This window comes from Geotrypetes seraphini, chromosome 2, assembly GCF_902459505.1.
Source record: "Geotrypetes seraphini chromosome 2, aGeoSer1.1, whole genome shotgun sequence".
Classification (NCBI taxonomy): Eukaryota; Metazoa; Chordata; class Amphibia; order Gymnophiona; family Dermophiidae; genus Geotrypetes; species Geotrypetes seraphini.
Window position 1 is genome coordinate 295903512 of NC_047085.1, and position 24993 is coordinate 295928504.

The window sequence follows — 24993 nt, forward strand, 5'->3', positions numbered from 1 at the left end:
GCAATATAAGTGCAACTACCCTAGACGAGCTAGCCCCAATACAAACAAAAAACAAAATCAGCAGACGATCAGACAAATGGTTCGACAACGAACTACTCCTACTCAAAAGACAATGGAGAAAAAGTAACCAAGAACACACAAGAGCAGCATGGAAAATACTAAACCAACAATACAACCTAAACCTAAAAGAAAGACATACTACACAAACCTAATAGGCATAGAAGCCCAAGACACAAAAAAAACTATTCCAATTACTAAAAGAACTCACAGACACCAAACCCTATCTAGCCAAAAATGACAACCCTCCCCCTTCAGCCACCCTTTTAGCTGAATACTTTAAAAACAAAATTACAACTGCCAGGACAAACTTCACAGGAACCCCAACCCATCTAGAAGAGATCATAATGCCCTTCACAGAAAAAGAATCAGCTGCAGCAGTTAGAACCTGGTCCCACTTCTCCACAATACAATGGTCCAACCTTAACAAACTCTATAAAAAATATAGCCACGCAGCTTGCAACCTCAACCAATGCCCTCCATACCTATTAAAAACCTCCAGCCTAAAATTCTGCACTCTCCTCATGCAATGGATACAACCATGCTCACAGATGGCCTTTTCTCACAAGACCTCTTCGAAATCATTGTCACCCCGATCTTAAAAGATCCAAAAGGAGCAACAGATCAACCATCCAACTACAGACCCATAGCCTCAATTCCACTATATGTCAAGCTAATGGAAGGCCTCGTAGCTAAACTCCTTACCAACTACCTAGTAAACCACAATTTGCTCCACCCTACACAGTCTGGATTCAGAACCAACTTCAGCACTGAGACACTACTAGGATCCCTTCTGGACACAGCTAGACAACACCTCCGCACAGGCAAAATAATGCTGATTATTTAACTAGATCTCACCGCAGCATTTGACCTGGTAGACCACGACATCCTGCTACAAATACTAGATACAATAAGAATCACAGGCAAAGTACACACATGGTTTCAAGGATTCCTACAATCCAGGATCTACAGAGTAAAGACAAACAAAGAAAAATCAGAACCATGGTCCAACCCCTGTGGCGTACCCCAAGGATTGCCATTATCCCCAACACTCTTCACCTGCCTAGACAAAATAGGCTTAACCTCCTATAGCTATGCAGATGACATCATCATTCTCCTTCCTTTTGATCAGCCAACGCTCACCATGACAGACACACTACACAGAATTCTAGAAACAGTGGCAACATGGATGAAAGACCACAAACTAAGACTGAACCCAGACAAAACAAAATTCATACTTCTTGAAAAAAATAAAACCCTAACAATAACAAGCCTACTAATAATAATAAATTAATTTTTTTATATACCGCCAAAGCCATGATAGTTTGAGGTGGTTTACAATAAGAGGTGCTGGACAAACAGCGAAGTGGTACAATACAGTGAAGTGGTACAATACAAAGTCACATACCCCATTCAACCCACTTTAAAACTTCTGGGAATGACGATAGACAGATGCTGCACCATGCAACCACAAATCAATAAAACAATACAGAAATCATTTGCAATCATGAGAAACCTAAGGCAAGTTTGAAAATTCTTTGACAGAAAATAATTCCAGCTCATAGTCCAATCCCTAGTCCTAGGTCTCCTTGACTATTGCAACATCCTATATCTCCTCTGCCCTGCAACAATGATAAAACAATTACAAACAGTACATAACATAGCCCTGAGACTAATCTATTCACTAAGAAAACACGACCACATCACCGAGGCATACCTCGACTCACACTGGCTCCCAATTCAAGCAAGAATACTATTTAAATTCTACTGTCTATTATTTAAATCCATAAATGGTGACAGCCCAGCAAAGCCTACTTGAACAACCGCCTAATTCAAACTACCACAACCAGACACAGGAGAACCCAGACACCATTCACATACCCTCCAATCAGAGACATCAAATGGAAAAAACTGTACGATAGCCTACTAGTCACACAGTCAGCAAAACTAGACCACCAACTCTTCAATCTTTTAATCACGACCCCAGACTACAAAACTTTCAGAAAAGAAATAAAAACCCTGCTATTCAAAAAAAAAAAAATCCATAAAGACTAACTAACACCATATGAAACATTTCAATCCTCTGCAGCAACCTGCTCTACTCTGTAACACCTCTGGACATGTCCAGAAATCCTCTTCTGTAATTCTGAAATCCTCTTATGTAATCTGCCTTGAACCGCAAGGTAATGGCGGAATAAAAATCACTAATGTAATATAATATTGATTAGAAACAAATGGGGGGAGGGGAAAAATTACAATATTCAAATAAAAATAAATCTTTTCAGGATCTTCTGTTCTTTTGACATTTCTTCTCTCTTTATTCCCACTGTCCATCTTTCCTCTGCATTCCTATCCCAGCATCTACCGACTGTGTCCCTGTACCTATCCTTCTCTATGTTCAACACCTGCTTTCTCAGTGTCCTTATCCTTCCCAATGTCCAGCATATCTTCTCTGTGTTCCTGTCTCTATGATCCCTCCATATCCAGCATTTCTTCTGTGTTTCCTCTTCTCTCCTTATCCAGCTTGTCACCTCTCTCTTCCCCTCTTTCGGCATGCCCGCTCCAGGCTCAGCCTCTCTCACCACCACCTTCCACAGTCCAGCATCACTCTTTCCCTCCATTGGTCCAGAATATCTCCCATTCAGGATCCAATCTCCACTTATCCCAAGGTTCAGCACTTCCCCTTTCCGCTTCTAGTTTCTTTCTTGCTCTCTCCTCCACCATGCCCCTTAGGTCCAGCATCATCTGTCACCTTTTCTACCTCGGATCTCTCTCTCTTCTCCCTCAATTCCTGACACCCACACACACCCACACACCCAAGTAGATCCTGGTATTTATCCCCTCTCTACCCACCCCAGTATATCTCCTCTTCTACACCCCCCAGGTCACCTCCTCTCTGTCCCCTCCCTCTGAGGGTCCTGGAATCTCTTCCCTCCTACCCCTTCCTAAAGGTCCCATCATTTCTACTCCACTCTCTCCCTGCCGCAAGTCTGATATCAACTCTACCCTCCCCCCCCTCCCCCCGAGGGTCCAGGTATCTTTCTAACCCCCACTTTTGAATGTATTTTTAATGTGTTAGGCTTGCAATACCATATATTGAAAACAGTTATGTACACCAATGTTACTGTAAATGTGATTGAATAACTTAAGGTGGCACTTCTAAAATTGCACAGAGATATTATATGGAAGAGTAACCTAACAGTTAGTGCAGTGGGCTAAGAACTTGGGGAACTGGGTTCAATTTCCACCGCAGCTCCTTGTCACCCATTGCTCCAGGTAAAAAACCTAAGATTGTGAGGCCAGTAGGGACAGAGAAAATACCTGTGTATAACAAATGTAATCTGCTTTACGTTTACCTCAGAAAGGCAGTATATCAAAACCATGACCCTTTGCTGTTCATATATTGGGGCAGGGGATTGTAGGGGTGTTTCCTTATTTGCCCCTGAAGGTTAGGCCTCTCTGACATCATCAATCCTGAACCATTGTTTGCAAGAAATCATTTCAGCCTAAATCTAGCAAGAAGAGAAAGAAGAATACATCTTTGCTGTTTCTGCCTGATGCATTCTGGGTATGTATCAGAACTGTATTCTAGTCAAGGACATCCAACTATGCCTACATGCACTGCCTATATCAGTGATTCCCAACCCTGTCCTGGAAGAACACCAGGCCAATCGGGTTTTCAGGCTAGCCCTAATGAATATGCATGAGAGAGATTTGCATATGATGGAAGTGATAGGCATGCAAATTTGCTTCATGCATATTCATTAGGGCTAGCCTGAAAACCCAATTGGCCTGGTGTTCCTCTAGGACAGGGTTGGGAACCACTGGCCTATATGAATCTTGGGGGAGTTATTGCTCCTGTGCTTCTTATCTAACAAAGGCACCTCTGTTTCACAGCTTGTGCGAGTCTCTATATAGAAACGGAGAAACTTTAACTAGGACTTCAGCAGAACGAGATTTAGGAGTAATCATCAGTGCAGACATGAAAACTGCCAATCAAGTGGAGAAGGCTTCATCTAAGGCAAGGCAGATATTGGGTTGTATCAATAGAAGTTTCGTCATCCGAAAGCCTGAAGTCATAATGCCGTTGTACAGGGCCATGGTGAGACCTCATCTGGAGTACTGTGTGCAATTCTGGAGGCCACATTACAGTAAAGATGTGCGCAGAATTGAATGGGTTCAGCGGACGGCCACCAGGATGATCTCGGGGCTCAAGGGTCTCTCGTACGAAGAGAGACTGAACAAATTGCAGCTCTACACTCTCGAGGAACGTAGGGAGAGGGGAGACATGATCGAAATATTTAAGTACCTCACGGGACGTGTCGAAGTGGAAGATGATATTTTCTTTCTCAAGGGACCCTCGGCCACAAGAGGGCACCCGCTCAAACTCAGGGGCGGAAAATTTCATGGCGACACCAGAAAGTATTTCTTCACAGAGAGAGTGGTTGATCATTGGAACAAGCTTCCAGTGCAGGTGATCGAGGCAGATAGCGTGCCAGACTTTAAGAATAAATGGGATACCCATGTGGGATCCCTACGAGGGTCAAGATAAGGAAATTGGGTCATTAGGGCATAGACAGGGGGTGGGTAAGCAGAGTGAGCAGACTTGATGGGCTGTAGCCCTTTTCTGCCTTCATTTTCTATGTTTCTATGAAAGGCTATTCATCTAAGTTCTATTTCTGGATTGGTCCGGAGAGGTCATCTGACGAGATCCAAGTGAAATGTGTGAATTATAATTTAGTCTATGCTGGGATGTGAGTGAACTTGCATCTTATCATAGGTTTCTCTGCACTTCTTCTATAATAATTAAGACCTGGAAAGTTACCTCGTGTGACTCTCTGCATGAGAGAGAGAACCGGACTTTAAACAGATCTGGATTCCATCACATAAAGGAAACAGCTTCTCCAGTTGTTGACGGACTGTTCCTAAACAGAAGGATCTCCATATCTGCTGAGCGGAGGAAAGACGTCTTCCAGTTCACCTGATTTTCACCTGATTCTGTGCTACGGCCTAATTGGATGGTGAGGATAAGGAATTACATGTCTTTTTAGCTGGGTTAGAGAAGGAATCCTATTGTCTATAGGATAAGGATTTGTAAAGCTACTCTTGGTGATAACTGTAATAGTTTGCTGCTAATCAGGAATTATTATTATAAGGAATTATTTAGAGTGTAATAATTAGTTTTACTTATTTATCTAGCAAGAGTGTTGTGATAATTATGTACTGAGTTTCATATATGTATTCGGATATTTTGTGAACAATAATTAGTTATTGCTGCTGGCTTATGAACTATATTTTTCTATTTTCATAATAAAAGTATTTCAAAACGCCTGGGTCTCTATTTTTAGTATAAACTGGCAAAATAACGAACCTGGATAAGGAGATTATGGTTTCCCTAGCATCTGACTAAAACAGGCAAGTATTTGTTTATGTAACTGATTAGTCATCCATAAATCTTTCTACAGGATGGTGAGCCTACATGCGGTATGTCTGGCCTTTCATTATTTCACATAAAAGACATCACTGATAGGAAACCAAAGAAGACTGAGAAACTCTACCTTGCTCTGCTTAGCAATAGTTTGGATAAGGAAGTCTGTCCTCACATTATCAACATTTGGAACCAGGATGGAACCATACTCTGGTGTACTATCAGCAGGATAGATATATTCTTCAACACAGGTACTCCAGTGCATCCATTTACCTAGTAATGATAACAATGATTTTAGCAATCCAAGGTTCTATGGAGTTGACCTTTAAAAAATTATCATTCACAGAAGCAGTGCTTTAAGATATACTTAATGGTGTTCTACTTCAGTTTCAAGTCCAAACATTTATTTAGGCAAGTATTAACATGGGTCCACATCACAAGAAACAGATGAGCCAATAGAGGATTATCAGTTTTTATTTGGATGCATTGTAGAAGCAGTGAAGGACAATCTCGTGGTTAAAGAAGTAATTTGAAAACCAGAAATCAAATCTCATTGATGTCCCTGGTGATCTTTGGCAAGTCAGTTAAACCACCATTGTCCCAGATAGAAACTTACCGGCCGATATTCAGAGGCACTTAGCTGGCTGGGAAAGACTGCCAGCTGGCTGGGAAAGCCTCTCAACCAGCTAAGTACTACTTAATCAGCTATCTCTAACTGAATTTCCAGTTCAATGGATTGGCTGGTGACCAGATATGGCATGTGACCTAGCCAGTTACTACCAATATTCAATGGCTGGCCTGCTAAGGTACATGGCCAGATAGCCCACTAAACAGGCAGGTCTATCTTTGGCTGCTAGGCCTTAGCCGGCCAGCTGATAAATATCGGCTTGGCCGGTTAAGTCTGCTCCAGTGAACTTTGACTCGGTGGCCAGATACAGCCCCGAAAATCAAAATCAAAATGTGCACCAAAGCAACAATATTAAAGTCCCACTAAGTATCAATTTGCCACCTGAGTTAAGAAATTTCAACACACAAGTTCCTCAGAATGCCACACTAGATATTCGTGTGGTAGCCGTCCTCATAGGAACTCTTAAGTGTGTGAGTTTGTTATTTTTTAACGTTTCATAAAGTGCAAGTGCTTCAATAAATAATTATCATTTTTGTTGTATTTTTAAAGAATTACTGCAAAAGCAAATACTTAGCTTTTATAAAACTGGGTCTGCCTCAATCCCCACCGACAGGTGAAACTTGGTGCCATCCGCAGACTGGTAAAATATATTCGGCCAGATCCAGAACCAACTGTAAATCTGATCATGTTATTTACATGATCATGTGCCCCTGTCCAAAGCTGTACATCGGGCGTACTACTAGACCTATGAATGTCAGACTTAATGAACACAAGTCTCGTGTCAACACTGGGGTAGAAACGGCCCCTCTGGTTCGCCATTGGTCTCTTTTGAAACATAAAATTAATGACCTCAAATGGCGCATCATTGATAGTGTTCATGTCGGGTGGGAGGGAGGAAATCTTGAACATAACTTAAACATCAAAGAGCTTCGTTGGATGTATCAGCTCAATACAATATATCCCCATGGTCTAAATCTGACCAGTGATTGGTTAACAACAGCCTTGTGACTCTCCCTGTTTTGTTCCTTGGTTCAGTCCTATTCATTTAGTCTAAAATGTCTTGTCAGCTGTTCATTGGCCACCATGGGGTCACATGATCCGGGGATTTGGTATATCAAGTCCACCTCTAGGCCGCGGCCATTTAACAAACCCGGCACTCTCAACAGGGATCTAGCAATATGCTCAGATTTCAAACTGCTCTGGTAAGATATGTAGCAATTGCTTAGTCTTAAATTTTCAGTTTACTGGGGTTTTTCATTATTAACAACTTTTTTTATTATCTATTCTTTATAGCTCTCCCTATCCCCGACCCTGATGAAATTATGAAACGCGTCAGTGGGGATTGAGGCAGACCCAATTTTATAAAAGCTAAGTATTTGATTTTGCAGTAATTCTTTAAAAATATAACAAAAATGATAACGATTTAAAAATACAACAAAAATGATAATTATTTATTGAAGCACTTGCACTTTATGAAACGTTAAAAAATAACAAACTCACACACTTAAGAGTTCCTATGAGGACGGCTACCACACGAATATCTAGTGTAGCATTCTGAGGAACTTGTGTGTTGAAATTTCTTAACTCAGGTGTCAAATTGATACTTAGTGGGACTTTAATACAGATACAGCCCCAGCATTAAATATCTGGGATCACCACGGACCACTGGAGATAGCCAGGCTGCTTCCCGTGATCTCAATATCAAGCCCTTAGCGAGTCCTGCCTCCCAATTGTGCCCCCCTTCTCCCCCTTCCCCATAGCTATGTGGCATCCTTCCCTGCCTACCTACCTCCTGCCTATCCAACAATCATACACACTTGGTCTTATTCCCAACAGTGATTCAGGCAGGCTCTCATTGGTCAATCTCAGGGGCCTTCTCTGTAGAGAGAAAGTCCCTGGGCTTGGTCAGACAGAGCCTGCCTGAATCACTGCCAGGAAGCAATGATCTCACATCTATTAGCAGATCCACTGCAAGTGTGTAAGATGCCAGAATCAGCGAGAGCCAGCGAGAGAGAAGAGGGAGAGACAGAGTGATCTTCAATGCAAACCCCGCAGCCTGTATCCAATAACCAAAATATATATATAGATATATATAGATATATTTATTTATATATATATGTTTGTATGTATCTATGTATGTAGAGAGAGAGAATGCAGGGGCTGCCCAAAAGGTCCCTGAGGGCCACCATTGACTCATTGGCCTTGAATTGAAGAACATTCATTTATTGGGTTGCAAAACCTCTCTGCATGGAAATACCTTGGCAAAGGCCACATGTCCTGATAACTTGAAACTAATAAAACTTGAAACTATATAATTGTGCTAAGGAGCTCATTTTCAAAAAAAGAAAGATGTCCAAAAGACAGCATAAACCGGCACTTGGATGTCTTAAAACTCAAAACATCCAAGTGGGCATTTTCGAAACTGACTTAGATGTTTTTCTGGTTGTTTCGTCTCTGGTGCATCTAAATTTTAAGGGGGTATGGTAGAGGCGTGTTTTGGGCGGAAATAGGGTGGGCTTAGCTCTTGAACATTTTATAGCGATAATCAAACATTTTACAAAAATTCCAGAGCACAATTTAGATGTTTTGTGTGAGACCTGTTTTTAAAATAAACAAGGGCCAAAAAGGTACCCAAACTGACCAGATGACAACTGGAGGGATGAAAATATGGCCTTCACACACTTCGCTGGTGGTCACTAACCCCCCTCTCACTCCCAAAATATCTGCATGAAACAGTACATATCTGTTTCTATGACTATTGCAGATACTATGGCCAGTTCTAGTAGAGCTGCAAGCAGGTCTCTGGAATACCCTGGTAGGCACTGCAGTGGATTGCAGAGACCCAGGCCCATACACCACCCTAACTAGTACACTGTGATGGAAAGTGTGAGTCCACCAAAACCCACTGTACTGCCCATATAATAACAATAATAATAATAACTTTATTTTTATATACTGCCATACCACAAACAGTTCTGAGTGGTTTACAAGGGAAGAGACTGTATACAGACAGCGGCATTACAGAGAACTTTCGAAATTATATTGGCATGTTAAGTTTAGTCAGGTTTATCTAGAAGTGTTTTGGAAGTACATCAGGTTGAAGCGGAGTCAGATAAATTTGTCAGAAATAAGTTTTTACTGACTTCCTAAACATTTGGTATGAAAGTGCGTTTGAGATGAAGTTGGTTAAACATTTGTTCCATTTGCCTGCTTGGAATGATAATGTTCTATCGAGGTATCTCTTGTAGGTGCAGCCCTTTAGGAATGGAAAAGCGAACAAGTAGGTACTGCATGTATTAGTTGTGCCTGGGAATTCAAATTGGTGAGACAGGTAGGTTGGGGATGAACCTGTCATTGTTTTGAAGCAAAGGCAAGCAAACTTAAAAATGAACCTTGATTCCACAGGCAGCCAGTGTAATTTATTGTAATATGGGCTTACATGGTCTGATTTCTTGAGGCCATAAATGAGATGGACTGCAGCATTTTGGACGACTCTGTCATTTGATGGTTTTCTTGAGAGATCCCAAGTATATAATATTGCAGTAGTCTAAGGTACTTAAGATCAGTGATTGAACCAGCAGTTGAAAGGAAAAGAAATCGAAGTATTGTTTAATGGTATGAAGTTTCCATAGAGTGAGAAAGCATTTTTTGACTTGAGCGTTAGTGTGATCTTCAAACGTCAGGCTTTGGTCCAGGATGACGCCAAGGATTTTGGTTGTAGGATTAATTGGGTAGTCTGATCCATTTAGTCTCAATGAGGTGTTCACAATCTTGTTTTGGGACTTGCCAAGAAAATCTTGGTTTTTTCGGGATTCAGTTTTAGTTTGGTGTGCATAGTCCAATGTTCTATCTTGGTAAAGACAGATGAGATGAATTGTTCTGTCTCTTGGGTCAATGAGGTTATGAGAATAATAATTGTTATATCATCCACATATATGTACGATTTCAGTTTTAAATCGGATAACATATTTCCTAGTGATGCCATGTAGATATTGAAAAGTGAGGGGGAGAGTGGGGAGCCCTGTAGCACTCCACAGGGATTGGACCAAGCTTGAGAGTTGGTTCCTTCGCTGTAGACCTGGTAAGTACATTTTTTTAGGAAACCCATGAACCAATTTAGTACCTATCCAGTAATGCCGATGGAATCAAGGCACCTAAGCAGGAGGTCATCTAATCTAATCTAAGGCTTCGCTTTATATACCGAGTCATCATTCTGAGAAAGCTTGACTCGGTTTACAATAATTAACTTATCAAATAAAAACCATACAAAATAACACTAAATTTCAGGAAATTAATTTTCAAAGTGTTTAGCAAATAAAGTAGTTTTTAAAGATTTGCGAAAAAATTGAAGTGAGCTAGAACTCCTTAAAAGAAATGGAAGATCATTCCAAAGTTGAGAAAACTTAAAGATCAGAGATTAACTAAAAATCTTGACTCCTTTAATCCCTTTTTTGGAAGGAAGAGATAATTTAAATTGTTGGTTACCTCTTGCAAAAGAAAGTTTGTAAGCATTCCAAGATAAAGGAAGGAGAGGAATAAAGATACCATAAAGGATTTTAAAAAACAACACAAGCACATTTAAATTGAACTCTAAAATAAACTGGGAGCCAATGGAGACTCTGGAGCAACGGAGTCACGTGATCAAATTTACGTTTCCCAAAGATCAATTTCGCAGCAGTATTTTGAATCAGTTGCAATCTCTAAAGACAAGTATTTGTGGTACTGAGGTAGATAGCATTGCAGTAATCGAGGCGAGATAATATAATTGACTGAACTAATATGGAAAAATGACAATGATGAAAGAGGTGTCTGACCTTCCTCAACAAACGCAGGTTAAAAAAACATTTCTTGACCACAGAGTTAATTTGATCCCTAAAAAAGAGAGAGGAATCAAAGAGGACTCCCAAAACCCTAACAGAAAACTCAATCTGTAAGGAGGATCCAGAAACCAAAGCTACAGAAAGGGGAAGACAATCCAGTTTTGGGCCTAACCATAATAATTTGGTTTTAGTTGTATTAAGCTTCATCCGTACTGACTGAGCCCAGGCTTAAAGTTTTGATATACAGAGTTTCACTTTAGATACTAGGACAGTAGTATCCAGATCTATCTCTATCAATATGAAAATATCATCTGCATAAGTGACAGCTTAAGAATATTCAGGGTGGTCATGTAAAGAGAGAGAGTGGGGAACCCTGAGGAACCCCACAGGGAGGCTGCCAAGAATTAGAAGTATTGCCTTCAAAATTCACTGAATAGGAACGATACAAAAGAAATTTAGAGAACCAGTCCAAAACTAACTGGTGAAGACCAATATCTGAAAGCAACTGAAGGATAATACCATGATGGACTACATCAAATGCTGCAGAAAGATCAAACTGGAGTAGAATAGAATATTTGTTTTGGAGACAAATTTGTTGAATTTTTGAAAGAAGAGAAATCAGTAGGGTTTCAGTGTTAAAATTAGAGCGAAATCCATGTTGGAATGACTGAAGTAAAGAAAATTTCTCTAGATAGTCAGTAAATTGACCGGCTATAATTGATTCTAACATTTTTGTCAATAAAGGTATATTGGAAATTGGGCGATAATGAAAAGGAATTGTAGGATCTAAATCTACTTTTTTTTAAAAAAGAGTAAGTGTTATTTGTCCCATGGAATGTGAAAAGTATCCATGTTCTAGAGAAAAATTCAGAAAGGCAGTTAGCCACGTTTTAGCTTGAGAGGAGATATTAAGAAATAAATAAGATGTAAAAGGGTCAACAAGGTCGAAAGTCGAAGGCACTGCTCAAGTCGAACTGCAGTACCAGTGCACTTTTTCCCGGGAAAACAAATGGAAAAGATGGTCAGTCATAGAGGCCAAAACTGTTTCAGTGCTGTAATTTGTTCGGAAGCCAGATTGAGAATCATGTAGAATGTTGAACTTCTCTAAATATTTCGTGAGGTCGATTTTAACCAGACCTTCCATTAGTTTAAGAAAGAATGGTATGTTGACAATAGGTCTGTAGTTGGCCATCAAGGAAATGGACTCCTTTGGGTTTTTTATAATAGGAGTCACGAGGATATGACCAAGTTCCTCTGGGAATTTACCGGTACACATGCATGAAGAAACCCAGTTAAAAAGTTCCACCTTGAAGGAGATAGGAGCTGTTTTCATAATAGTCGGTAGGCAGTTGTCCAATAGGCAATTGGATTTTACATATTTTGAGTAAAGCTTGAGGAAGTGGCTCCAGTCTGGGTTTTCAAAGTGATTTCAGATCATGTCAACAGCTGTACCTTCTTTGTCTAAGGCAGTAAATGTGATAGGTAAATCTATGCTTGAACCTGCATGACACGATCTCAATTTGTGGATTTTTGTAGCGAAAAAGTCAGCTAAGATCGCCACAGGGGTGGGAAGTCTGTATTGGAGTGCTTGTGGAATTCAATATCAAACAAAGAATTGGCTATTTTGAAAAGTTCATGACTATTTAAAGTAGGAGAATTAATTTTTTGGGAGCAATGTTTGCTACACTTTTCTTTGATCATTATTTTGTATTCTTTAACCTTTAGTCGCCAAGTAAGTCTATCCTCATCTTTCCCTGATTTGCACCATATTCTTTCCAATTTGCATAATTCTCGCTTTAAGACCATTAAGTCGGTATTGTACCAGCTGTCTGATAAACGTCTTTTTTTACATTTTTTCAGAGGGGCTACGTCGTTTTAAGACCTGATCACTGTGGTGGGTGGGGTAAATTTTCCAAATTTTTATAGATACCATCAAGCATTTATCATGCGGCAGGGTATGTATTGGATCTTTCCTGAGGTCTTGGAACATCTCTCGGACTGGCTTTATTTAGGATGGCAACTCATGTCCCCATTGCGATTAAGTCATATTTTGAGTATTAAGATACCAAGGCTTTATAAGGACAATAGTATTCTATGTGAAACATGGAAAACATTAAAATTTATTGACAATCTAACATCTTTACCAATACAACAATACACGTGTCAATCTGTATGGTTGAACTCCAAGATTCTTTTTTTTTTAATTCTTTATTGATTTTCTAAACTTCAAAAGTGCAATACACAAATCTATATCTAATATAATAAAACGCTAGACGCGCATGCGCACTCAGATCTGCGTGATCTGAAATCCCTGTTCCATGAGATGTATGTCCGTGGCTTTGCAGACGTGCACATGCGCGAGTCCCGAGCCTTACTGCTTCCCAGCCGCATTGCTTGCCAGCCGCAACCGTTACACTCCCTGTTCTCCAGATCGCGGTGTACAGACCGGTAGGGCACTGGGAGCTAGGGAGAAAGCAAGGGCTCAGTCTTCGTCGTCGTCTTCGCCCCTCCCCCCCAATCCCCGTTGAGCCTCCCACCCGATTTTCTCTTCTCGCGGTCTGGCCGGCTACCTTAGTCCCTTGCCACCGCCGCCGCCACCCCCTTCCCATGGTCGACAAACCTCTTGGCTCGAGCAGCGGCCGCAGCACTGTAAACACACTGCTTCGCGGCCTCTACTGCCCCGATTTGCTCTTCCGTGTCTCTGATGACGTCATCAGAGACACGGAAGAGCAAATCGGGGCAGTAGAGGCCGCGAAGCAGCGTATTTACAGTGCTGCGTCCGCTGCTCGAGCCAAGAGGTTTGTCGACCGTGGGAAGGGAAGAGGGTGGCGGCGGCAGCAAGGGACTAGGGGAGCTGGCCAGACCGCGAGAAGAGAAAATCAGGTGGGCCACGAAGAGACAGGGAGAAACTGGGAAGAAGGAAGAGGAAAAGGGAGGAAGAGGGAAAGGGGCCTGCTTTGGGGAGGGGTGTGCTTGGAGGCACACAGCTTTGCTTGGGGGGGAGACAGAAGGGGGCCACGGAGAGACAGGGAGGAACTGGAGCTGGAGAGGGAAAGGGGCCTGCTTTGGGGAAGGGCTGTGCATGGAGGCAGACAGCTTTGCTTGGGGGGGGAGACAGAAGGGGGGCCACAGAGAGATAGGGAGGAACTGGAGCGGGAGAGGGAAAGGGACCTGCTTTGGGGGAGGGACAGCTTTGCTTGGGGGGGAGACAGAAGGGAGACCACGGAGACACAGTCAGAGAGGAACTGGAGGGGCAGAGGGAAAGGGGTCTGCTTTGGGGGAGGGGTGTGCTGGGAGGTAGATAGCTTTGCTTGGGAGGGAGACAAAATGGGGGGCCACGGAGAGACAGTCAGGGAGGAATTGGAGGGGTAGAGGGAAAGGGGTCTGCTTTGGGGGGGAGGGGTGTGCTGGGAGGCAGACAGCTTTGCTTGGGAGGGGAGACAGAAGGGGGACCACGGAAAGGGGTCTGCTTTGGGGGAGGGGTGTGCTGGGAGGTAGATAGCTTTGCTTGGGAGGGAGACAAAATGGGGGGCCATGGAGAGACAGTCAGGGAGGAATTGGACGGGTAGAGGGAAAGGGGGCTGCTTCGGGGGGAGGGGTGTGCTGGGAGGCAGATCATTTTGCTTAGGGGGAAGACAGAAGGGGGGCTACGGAGAGACAGTTAGGGAGGAACTGGAGGGAGAGAGGGAAAGGGGGCTGCTTTCTAGCACCCGTTAATGTAACGGGCTTAAAGACTAGTCATATAATAAGTTAATAAAAGCACATGCAACTTACAAATAAGCATAACCAACCATTTTCTCCCCCCATCCAATGATTATTCAATAAAACACAGAAACATAGACTATCCCAATAACCTTACCCTATTTAGATTAAAAATATTCTCCCACCCTCCTCCCACCCCAGGTGGGCATACTCAAAAGTCAAATTAGGACAGAAATAGCCCCTCACCCCACCTTTCCTGGATGTGTATGAAAATAAACCAAAACTGACTCATAATCAAAGACCTACTAAAGTGAGGCAATATATGATGTCAATGGCTCCCAAACCATCTTAAATAAATTACTGTGCCCCAAACTATCGGTATTCATTTTTTCATATTTATAGCTGGAGCACAAATTTGCCCACCAGAAAGGAAAAGTTAGGCATTCATAGTTCTTCCAATTTCGGGTTATCATCTGCATGGCTATCCCGGTCATGACAAGAAAAAGGCGGCATTAATAACGATCTATAGGGGATTTAACATGTTGATTATTAAGTGATATATTTATGGTTATTTGTATGGATATGTTATCACACTTATTATAAGTTTAAAAATGAATAAAGATTTAATAAAAAAAATATATAAGCAAGGATCGCCTTTAAATTTTCTATATATCCCAACAATTTGTGATGTAACATGAAAACACTATTCCCAATTTCTCATTCATTTTATTTTTACACGTCTGTCCAGTTCTTCTTTTGGTTAAATTTTAAGTAGGACGTTTCCTACTTAAGTTACACTAAGTTGTAGTGATTGACACTATGTAACACTGTTTATTATACAAATGTTAGATTACTGGTCAATTACTGGTTGTTTGTTATAAATATGCAAATATCAATAAAAATGATTGAACTGAAAAAAACAAACAAACAAAAAACCAACATGTAATAACTTTCCACATATGACCGCCTCATACAGCAGTGGAATTGATGATTCCAATATGTTGTTAATCATACCCCATATTGACCTACAAAAGTTATGTATCAAAGGACAATAGAACAACATGGTCCCTATGTCCAGATTAGAGAATGACACGGTGACAAAATTCATCACCGTTCCCATCCCCGCGGATAACCACAGGAAACCATCTTCATGTCATTCTTTAAGGAGAGAGGGAAGAATCAGAGCATAATTGGGCACAACCACTGATCCGCAAGCTTTGCTTTGAAGAATGCTGGTGTAGAAGGACTGAGGTTGAAATAGATACTAGAAAATGACATGGGATTATTTCCCGCGGTTATCCGCGGGGATGGGAACGGTGATGAATTTTGTCACCGTATCATTCTCTAGTCCAGAAGACAATGTCAGCATCTATTAGATTTAGAACTGTCCAACTTGTGCAATCTAACAGGCAAGTTTAAGATCATCTGGAAGCATTGGCTGCAGGCGGGTATAAGTACATTAGATGATATTTTATCAAATGGGAAAATGCTTGAGTTTTCACGACTGCAACAGACATTTGGCCTTTCAAAATCTCAAGTATTTAAGTGGTTGCAATTGAAGCAGGCCATTCAGAGGGGGTTCCCTGATTGGCGAAATTTAAAAACTCAGTATAGTTTGCCGGGTCTGTGCTTCCAGATAGATTTGCTGGGGCATCAGGCAGCCAAGTGATATAAATTAATATCTGAATTTTTAAATAAAAAACCAAAAACTAGTCTTAAAGACATTTGGAGCATTGAGATAAAGCAACAGATTTCTGCTACTCAATGGCCACGAATTTGGTCTTGGAGAATGAGATGTACAGGGTCAGCATCAATGAGACAAACTTGGTTTTTTTTATTACATAGGACTTTTTGGACCCCGGTTTGTTTGCAAAAGTTAGATAGTTCTAAATCTAACAGATGCTGGCACTGTCATCCCGATATAGGGACATTGGATCATCTGTTATTCTATTGTCCTTTAATACTTAATTTTTGGAAATCGAAATGGGGACAGATTAATACCATATTGGATTTATCGATTCCACTGACATATGATATTGTCGTATGTGGAACGTTAATACCTAAATCCCCTCTAGGCCGATATAAAAATCGACTACTCCTTGTCATGTCAGGGGTAGCTATGCAGATGATAACTCGTAATTGGAAAAATTATGATCGCCTTTGTTTTCCTTTTTGGTGGGCAAATTTATGTTTAACCTATCCATTCCCCATCCAATCCCCATCCAATCCCAAGGTGGCAAAAAGGACCTAAAAAGTGGTAGCCACAAGAGGATTGGTAAATCCAGTGGAATTCTGGTCACACTACGACATCGCGGCCAACCCAGATCCTGACTCATTTACGGCAGACTCCTGGACCAACTTGAGCACGCAGATCCTAAACAAAATGGCCCCCATAAAATCAAGGAAATTGAGAAACAATAATTTGGACGGCTGGTTCGACGCCGAACTAGGAACGGCGAAACGGGAGTTATGAAAACTTGAAAGAATATGACTGAAATCCAGAGATAGTCAAGAGAGAGTGAATTGGAGAATGAAATTAAAAGAGTATAAAAATCTCATAACAACTAAACGCACTAACTTTTACGCACAAAAAAATCAGTTCTCCAAACATAGACATCAAAAATCTTTTCAAACTAGTTAACAATCTTTACGACATTCAGACCTTAACCTGCCCTACCTTAGACTCCCCACCTTCGGCCAATGCCCTAGCTGAATTCTTCATCAATAAAATCTCCAACCTGAGATCCACCCTTTCGATCCCCATATCCAACCGTCTGAACTACCCAGTTGCTCAACTCAATGACGAACCTAGGGTAGATATGATCTGGAACACTTTACCACTCCCACCTGGCAACAATTCTGCAAGTTCTACTCTAAATATGCTGATTCCTATTGCAAATTAGATTGTTGTGATGAAAGTCGCCCCGGTCACCTTCAAAGCCAAGTTACACACTTGGCTTTCTTCCCTTCTATGGTCAGGTACTTTTCCAGAGACCCTAGGCCAGATCCTAATCATCCCAATAGTAAAAAATCCCAAAGAATTAATCAAACTGTCTTCAAATTGCAGACCTATCGCAAACATTCCCTTCTTTGTAAAGTTGATGGAAGGCCTGATCAACCAGGACTTAGTAACCTATCTGGACAAATTCAGCATACTAAATGACAACCAATCTGGTTTTTGTTCAAGGCACAGCACTGAAACTGTCATCGTCTCACTGCTAGATTCACTCCACAGCTTATTTAGCCAGGGCTCAAGTGCACTGGTCCTGCAATTCGATCTAAGCAGTGCCTTCGACTTAGTTGATCATACCATTCTTATGGATTGTTTGGAGTCAATCAGTCTCTCTAGTAATGTGTTAAAATGGTTCCAGGGTTTTCTGAGCAAACAATCTTACCAAGTTTACAGCGACAACACTCATTCCTTCAGCTGGGTAAACTCGTGTGGAGTCCTGCGTTCAACATTTACCTTGCTCCACTGGGGAACCTATTGCAAAGTTTAAAAATCAAATTCTACATCTATGCTGATGACATCACCTTAGTCTTTCCCCTAACAAACCTATCCCCCGAGACAAAGAACCACCTGGCATCCATATTAAAGCAAATCGAACTATGGATGGCCAAATTCAAATTTCAAATTCAATTCAGAAAAAAACAAATTCTTCCTGGCGAGTCCGAATGATAAAATCAAAGATTTATCAATTTCCTTGAATGGTCAAGTCTTTCCAATTACAGATTCAATAAGAATTCTGGGAGTAATTCTGGACTGCTACCTTACCATTGAAGCTCACACCGACTTGCTGGTCAGAAAAAGCTTCTCAACATTGTGGAAATTAAGAACTATCAGAAAATACTTTGATGTTGTCTCATTCCGCTTACTGGTGCAATCCTCCATTTTAAGCTCACTCGACTACTGTAACATCATTTATCTGGGGTCTTTCAAAAAAATCACTCGAAAACTCCGAATCATCCAAAACTCGGCAATCCAATTGATCTTTAGGTTAAAAAAACTGGGAACACCTAACTCCCTACTACCAAAAATTCCACTGGCTGCCCCTAGAAGCGAGAGTGGTGTTCAAATTTGCCTGTCTCTGTTTCAAATCCATTCTAGGTTCGGACCCCTTATACTTGGTTCCCCATTTCAACCTAGAATATCCATAAAGACCCACATGCAGAGTCCATCTATTCAACCACCCAACACTAAAGACCTGCCATTACAAAAGATACCTGAACAGAACACTTGCCTTCCAAGCAGGTCAATGGAACAACTGGTTGGGTAACATTATCATGCACTCCTCTTCCTACCTAAGTTTCAGAAAACTTATAAAAACAAACTTGTTCAACCAATTTGTAACCAAGTCCTCTTAAGCCCTACCTCTCCATCTCCAACTGAATTGTTCCCAAGGTCTCTCATGCCTCACCTCTATATCATGCTCTCCTGTATTTTGATGATCTTACATTGTACCTATATTCGCTGATTGTCCAGCTCTTCTTTGTTGTAAACCGCCTTGATCTACCACGGCTTTGGAGGTATATAAGAATAAAATAATAATAATAATAATTATTATTATTATTATTACAGATATGAGAAAATGTATGCTGATATGTTGGGACATAGTAATCTATTCAAACTGGTTTGGGGCCAATTGATGTTTTTTATTACCACGTTATAATTGTCTTTATAAATGTTTAAGGATCTGCACACATCCAGGGCGGGAGGGAGGGAGGCGAGGAGGAGGGATGGATATCTCTTTGATTCGTTTTAATCTTTTATTGAATATATTGGAAGAGATAGGGGGAGGATAAATTCTTATGTGTGGTTATTGAATGAACATAAGTGCTTACTTTATGATTCATATTTATATACTGTTCTGTACTTTTTGTTATCTTTGAAAATCAATAAAGAATTATAAAAAAAAAAAAAGACCCGATCACTAAAGTTTTTCCATCCTAAAATGAAGTTAGGGTCAAAAGCTGGGTTGGAAATTAAGCTATAGTGCGTCCAAAATTCTACTGGGTTCAGCTGTCTTCTTGTGCAAATATTTTTCTCTTTGAAGTTGCTCCTTGGTTTTATTTTAAAGCATAATTCAAAGTTTCATAAGAGATGGTACGACCAGGGAGTATTGGACCAGGTTTCACCTTTGAGACTTATACTGGGGGTCATTGGGACATTATAAAGGAATGTGATCTGATCTAAGTAGTGACCTTTCTGGTGGGTTTTAGTCGGGGATGGTTTGGAAAACCCTAATGATGTAAGGAAGGAAAGTAGGTCAGTTACGTTGGAATTGTCAGCCTGTTTGAGGTGTAAATTAACATCCCCGGCTATAAAGTTGTAGGCACCGGCTACCAAGTTTGCAAGGAGAAATTCGTAGAATTCCTCTTTTGCTAGGTGCCATTTGTTGGGGGGGAATGTAAAATATTGTGAGGATCAAGTTGTCTTTGCAATCCTCTTTAGATATTTTACAGATGAGAATTTCCAGGTCAGTAGTCAGTTTGGAGTCTAACTCTTGGAACTTTAAGTGGTCTCGGAGAATTACTGCTAAACCACCTCCTCTTTTTGAGTTTCTTGATAAAGGGATAATTTTGTAGTCTGAAGGTAGTATATCACCTATGATGATATCCTGATCAGAGATTAACCATGTTTCAGTTAGAAGTAGAATATCCAGGTGGGTTTCTTCCAGCCAGTCTTTGACCAATTGTGCCTTATTCATGACTGAAAGAATGTTCAGGTAAGCTCCAGATAGCTTGTAATGATCTAGAGCAGTGTTCTTCAACTGCCAGTCCGTAGAAATTTTCTGCCGGTCCACAGGGCAGGCACGTCCATCAGGCCCAAGACAGTGTTCTGGACCGCCATTTAACTCTGGAAGATCACACAAATTTTCTAGTTAAAAAATGTTAGATAACCTTGTGGAAACTTCGGATGATAAGGACATTGCAACGTCAGAGGCAAGGCTTCCAGATGAGGCGCGCGTGAGGAGCCGCTGCCCACAGCTTTGTGCAATGCAGCATTCAGGGAGCCGGCCCTAAGACGCCGCATTGAGCACACCATGGGCCGACCCGAAGATAATACCGGGGTGGGGGGGGTGCAAGCCAGAAGGTCAGGCACAGCATAGAGGGAGAGAGATAACAACGGTAGGGGGTTGGAGTAAAGGGTCATTGCTCAGACTGGCAATGGGTCACGATCGGAGTTCCGCAGGGCTCGGTGCTGGGACCGCTCCTGTTCAATATATTCATTAATGACCTAGAGGCGGGAACAAATTGTGAGGTCATTAAATTTGCGGATGACACCAAACTATACAGCAGGGTTAAAACCACGGAAGACTGCGAAGATCTCCAAAAGGATCTAACGATACTGGAGGAGTGGGCCAAAAAGTGGCAAATGAGCTTCAACATAGGGAAATGCAAGGTCATGCATGTAGGGAAAAAGAACCCAATGTTCACTTACAAAATGGGGGGATCACTACTAGGGGTTAGTAACCTTGAAAGAGACCTGGGAGTTATGGTAGACACAACATTGAAGACGTTGGCACAGTGCGCCACAGCCTCAAGGAAAGCAAACAAAATGTTGGGTATCATTAAAAAGGGTATCACGACCAGGACGAAGGAGGTCATCCTGCCACTGTATCGTGCAATGGTGCACCCGCATCTGGAGTACTGTGTCCAGTGCTGGTCACCGCACCTCAAGAAGGACATGGCAGTGCTTGAGGGAGTCCAGAGAAGAGCAACTAAGCTGATAAAGGGTATGGAAAATCTCTCATATACTGACAGATTGAAACAGCTAGGGCTGTTCTCCCTGGAGAAGCGGAGACTTAGAGGAGACATGATAGAAACCTTCAAGATCTTGAAGGGCATAGAAAAAGTAGACAGGGACAGATTTTTCAAATTGTGGGGAACCACAAGTACAAAGGGGCACTCGGAGAAATTGAAAGGGGATAGGTTTAGAACAAACGCTAGGAGGTTCTTTTTCACCCAGAGGGTGGTGGATACATGGAACGCGCTTCCGGAAGCTGTGGTAAGCAGGAGCACGTTACAGGGCATCAAAGAAGGTTTGGACAGGTTCCTAGAGGACAAAGGGATTGAGGGGTATAGATAGGAGTAGAGGTAGATTATAGGGATAGGAGTAGAGGTAGGTTATAGAAATAGTCAGGGACCACTGCTCAGGCAATGGCCCTGATGGGCTGCCGCAGGAGCAGACTGCTGGGTGATATGGACCTCTGGTCTGCCTCAGCGGAGGCAACTTCTTATGTTCTTATGTTCTTATTTTTTTTATTTAGTGATTGATTTGTCTGTTCAGGAAGAAATGCATTTGTTTCTTTTCCTCTGGGGTTGTACTGCTTGCAGAGTCTTGCATCTTAGGGTTTGTTTGTAGATATTAGTAATTTTAGTTTTTGGTCCTGCATTTGCATGGGGTTATCTGTTTTCTGGTAAGAATGAATGTTGCTTTGTGTATTTTAATTTTGTGGTTAACCATTATGTGTTGTTAATAGGATTATATTGTGTGTGTGTGTATATATATATATATATATATATATATATATATATATATATATATATATATATATATATATATATATATATATATATATGAAAAATGAATGGAAAAAATGGTGTTACAATTAGTACTATTATGAGGGCGGGGTCTGGGGCGGAAATGGGCACGACTTAGCCCCTGCCGGTCCGCGGACCGGTGCCGGTCCACAAAATAATTATTTTATTTTCGCTGGTCCATAGGTGTCAAAAGGTTGAAGAACATTGATCTAAAGGAGCCAACGGCTCTGAGTGTTGTAGGTTTTTTAGGAGTCACTGTCTTTTATGCGTTGGTCTTAAGGGATGGCGGGAAGAGTTAACCATAGGGATTGGAAAGGGGCCCGTTTCCATGCAGTCCTGAAGGTGGCAAGAGGGGCAAAAAGATTTTTCAGAACTGGTGATTCTGTCCCATGTAAAGTGAGCTTGAATTGATTCAAATGCTAAACTCTTGATATCAAATTTCTCGTACCTAGTAAGTAGAGAGGACCAGTAAGGCTAAGATCTTTCCTGTGACATCAGCTATGATAGCTCTAAGATTAAGGGGCGAAATCCAGAGAGTATAAAGCTTAAACCAGCAGGTATGATTGGCAGCAGATTCCTGATTGAGTTTGCTTTATGAGATGGGATACCGGTTTTAGCACTTTACTTAACAGACATTGCGCTGGTGTTATGGGGGGTTTGGGGGGTTGTAACCCCCCACATTATACTTAAAACTGAACTTTTTCCCTAAAAAACAGGCAAAAAGTTCAGTTTCAAGTATAATGAGAGGGGTTACAACCCCCCAAACCCCCCACAATGCCAGCACCATGTCTGTTAAGTAAAATAGGGGGGTTCCCCACCAACACCCCCTGTCGGAACCCTTTAAAATAGTGCTTTTCTTCGGCGCGCCATCAACCTTGCGCTCAGTTGTCTGTGCTCAGTTGTCGGCACGCCGTTGTCTCGCGCAATTTTTTCTATGAACCCTTCCCGCCAAAGATGGAAGTTTGAAATGGAGTCTCGGTGCAGTGAGAGGGACGATTTGGCTCCCTTCCCCTCACTGTGCTGAAGCTTTAGGTGACACGTGCAGTCATCAGGGCTATTGAGGTAATAGACAAGTTGGTGCAGTAGGTTTTGGGGGAGTTTTGGAGGACTCACAATGAGATGTGTACCCGGCACCCTTAATGTAAAGTTCCCCACAGCTACACAAAAATTCTAGTTGGGCCATGTTCAGAAAAAAAAATAAAGATAGATGTCATATGGATTTGAAAATGGACATTTTCTCCACCCTATTTTTAGATGTTTTTCTCAAAACGTCCACAGTCGGACCTAGACATCTTATTGAAAATGCCTCTCCAAGTGTATTTATTTGTATTTGATTTCTTAGAGCTTAAGATCTTGTATGTGTTTGAGGCAATACATACATAAGAGAATGATTTTGAATTATTAGCTATTTCAGTTTACATTCTAAGGGCCTGTTTTACAAAGCCATGCTAGTGGCTGCTGCGCGGTAATGGCCCCGAAGTCCATAGAAATTTAAAGGGCTTCGGGGCTGTTGTCACGCGGCTTTGTAAAACAGGCCCTATGTCATTATTTTCTTCTCAGTAAGATCAATTTTATGAATTATAACAGATGATCTAAATGATGGAGCTTAAAGTACTCTAGTTGTAAGGAAAGACATATATAATACCAAGGTATATAAAATATGAAAACAAAATTAAGGAAGAAAGGAGACACCACAAAGTTGAAGTAAAATAAAGAAATCTGTTTGTGAACAACTAACCATCAGAGGTCACATAGTAATCAAACATAGTGTCTTCACTTCCTGCAGGGATTTTAGGGAGATCCAATTTCACAGTTTCATGACTTCGAAGCCACTGTTCCATTTTATTTCTGTCATTTAATTCCAACAAGGCCCCAATGCTCCACATTAGGGAGAAGACATAGAACCTCTCCAGGTGCACAGGCATCACCTCCCCACCTTGCTCCTGAAGGACAAGAGAAGCAATATATTACTCAACAACCACACCTTGTACTGACACTTCAATCTATTAGAACTTAAATCTGAAAATCTGCAGATCCAGGTGGGATTTCTCTGTCCTACAACTAGAAATATATACTGAACATAGAGGGAACTTATAAAGAGAATGTGTGTTGCTGTGGTTAGAGGTACAGCCTTAGCACCCTAAGGTTGTGAGTTCAAATCCCACACTGTTCCTTGTGACCCTGGGCAAGTCAGTTTGGGATCCTGTTCATGCTATGAATATGTTCTAATATATTGAACTCTGCTTACATTGCTCACCCTGAAAAATCATTGAAAAATATTAACTGTGCATGAATGAAAACTATTTATTTAAACGTACACGGAGTTTTTTTATAAATCAGTGATGATGTGAGTTGGCTCGGGTACTTGTGTAGTCCCGGCCTCTCACAATTGAGGTTTATTTTTCTCCGTTGTTTTATAATTTGTTATATTGATGGTGTGATGTTAAGAGTTTCTGTTAACGTGGTATGAATGATTCCCTGCTACTAAACATTATTTTCAATACGTTTCATATACATTTTGATAGAATACTACTAAACATTTCTATAGTGCTACTAGATACACACAGTGCTGTACACATTATATGCAGATACTTTCTCTGTCCCTAATGGGGCTCACAATCTACATTTTCATACCTGGAGCAAAGTGACTTGCCCAGGCTCACAAGAAGTTGTACAGGGAATTGAACCCAATTCCCCAGGATCTCAGTCCACTGAACTAACCATTAGGCTACTCTTCAACTCTACTTAGGTATGCATTATATACACATGTGTTAAGAGTGCTGTTCTAATTTATTGTAAATTATGTAAACCAG

The 24993-nt window shown here is 41.3% G+C and overlaps 1 protein-coding gene across 2 annotated transcripts in view; it reads right to left on the reverse strand.

Annotated features, from left to right (window-relative positions):
* The window catches only part of DNAH5 (dynein axonemal heavy chain 5), a 598099-nt gene that overhangs the window by 242194 nt on the left and 330912 nt on the right, over positions 1 to 24993 (reverse strand). For both annotated transcript variants that reach the window (XM_033929843.1, XM_033929844.1), the window contains exons 45-46: positions 23919 to 24123; positions 5616 to 5758 (exon numbers count right to left, since the gene is read on the reverse strand). In XM_033929843.1, coding sequence (XP_033785734.1) covers positions 5616 to 5758; positions 23919 to 24123 — 348 coding nt within the window. The remainder of the gene's footprint in view (positions 1 to 5615; positions 5759 to 23918; positions 24124 to 24993) is intronic.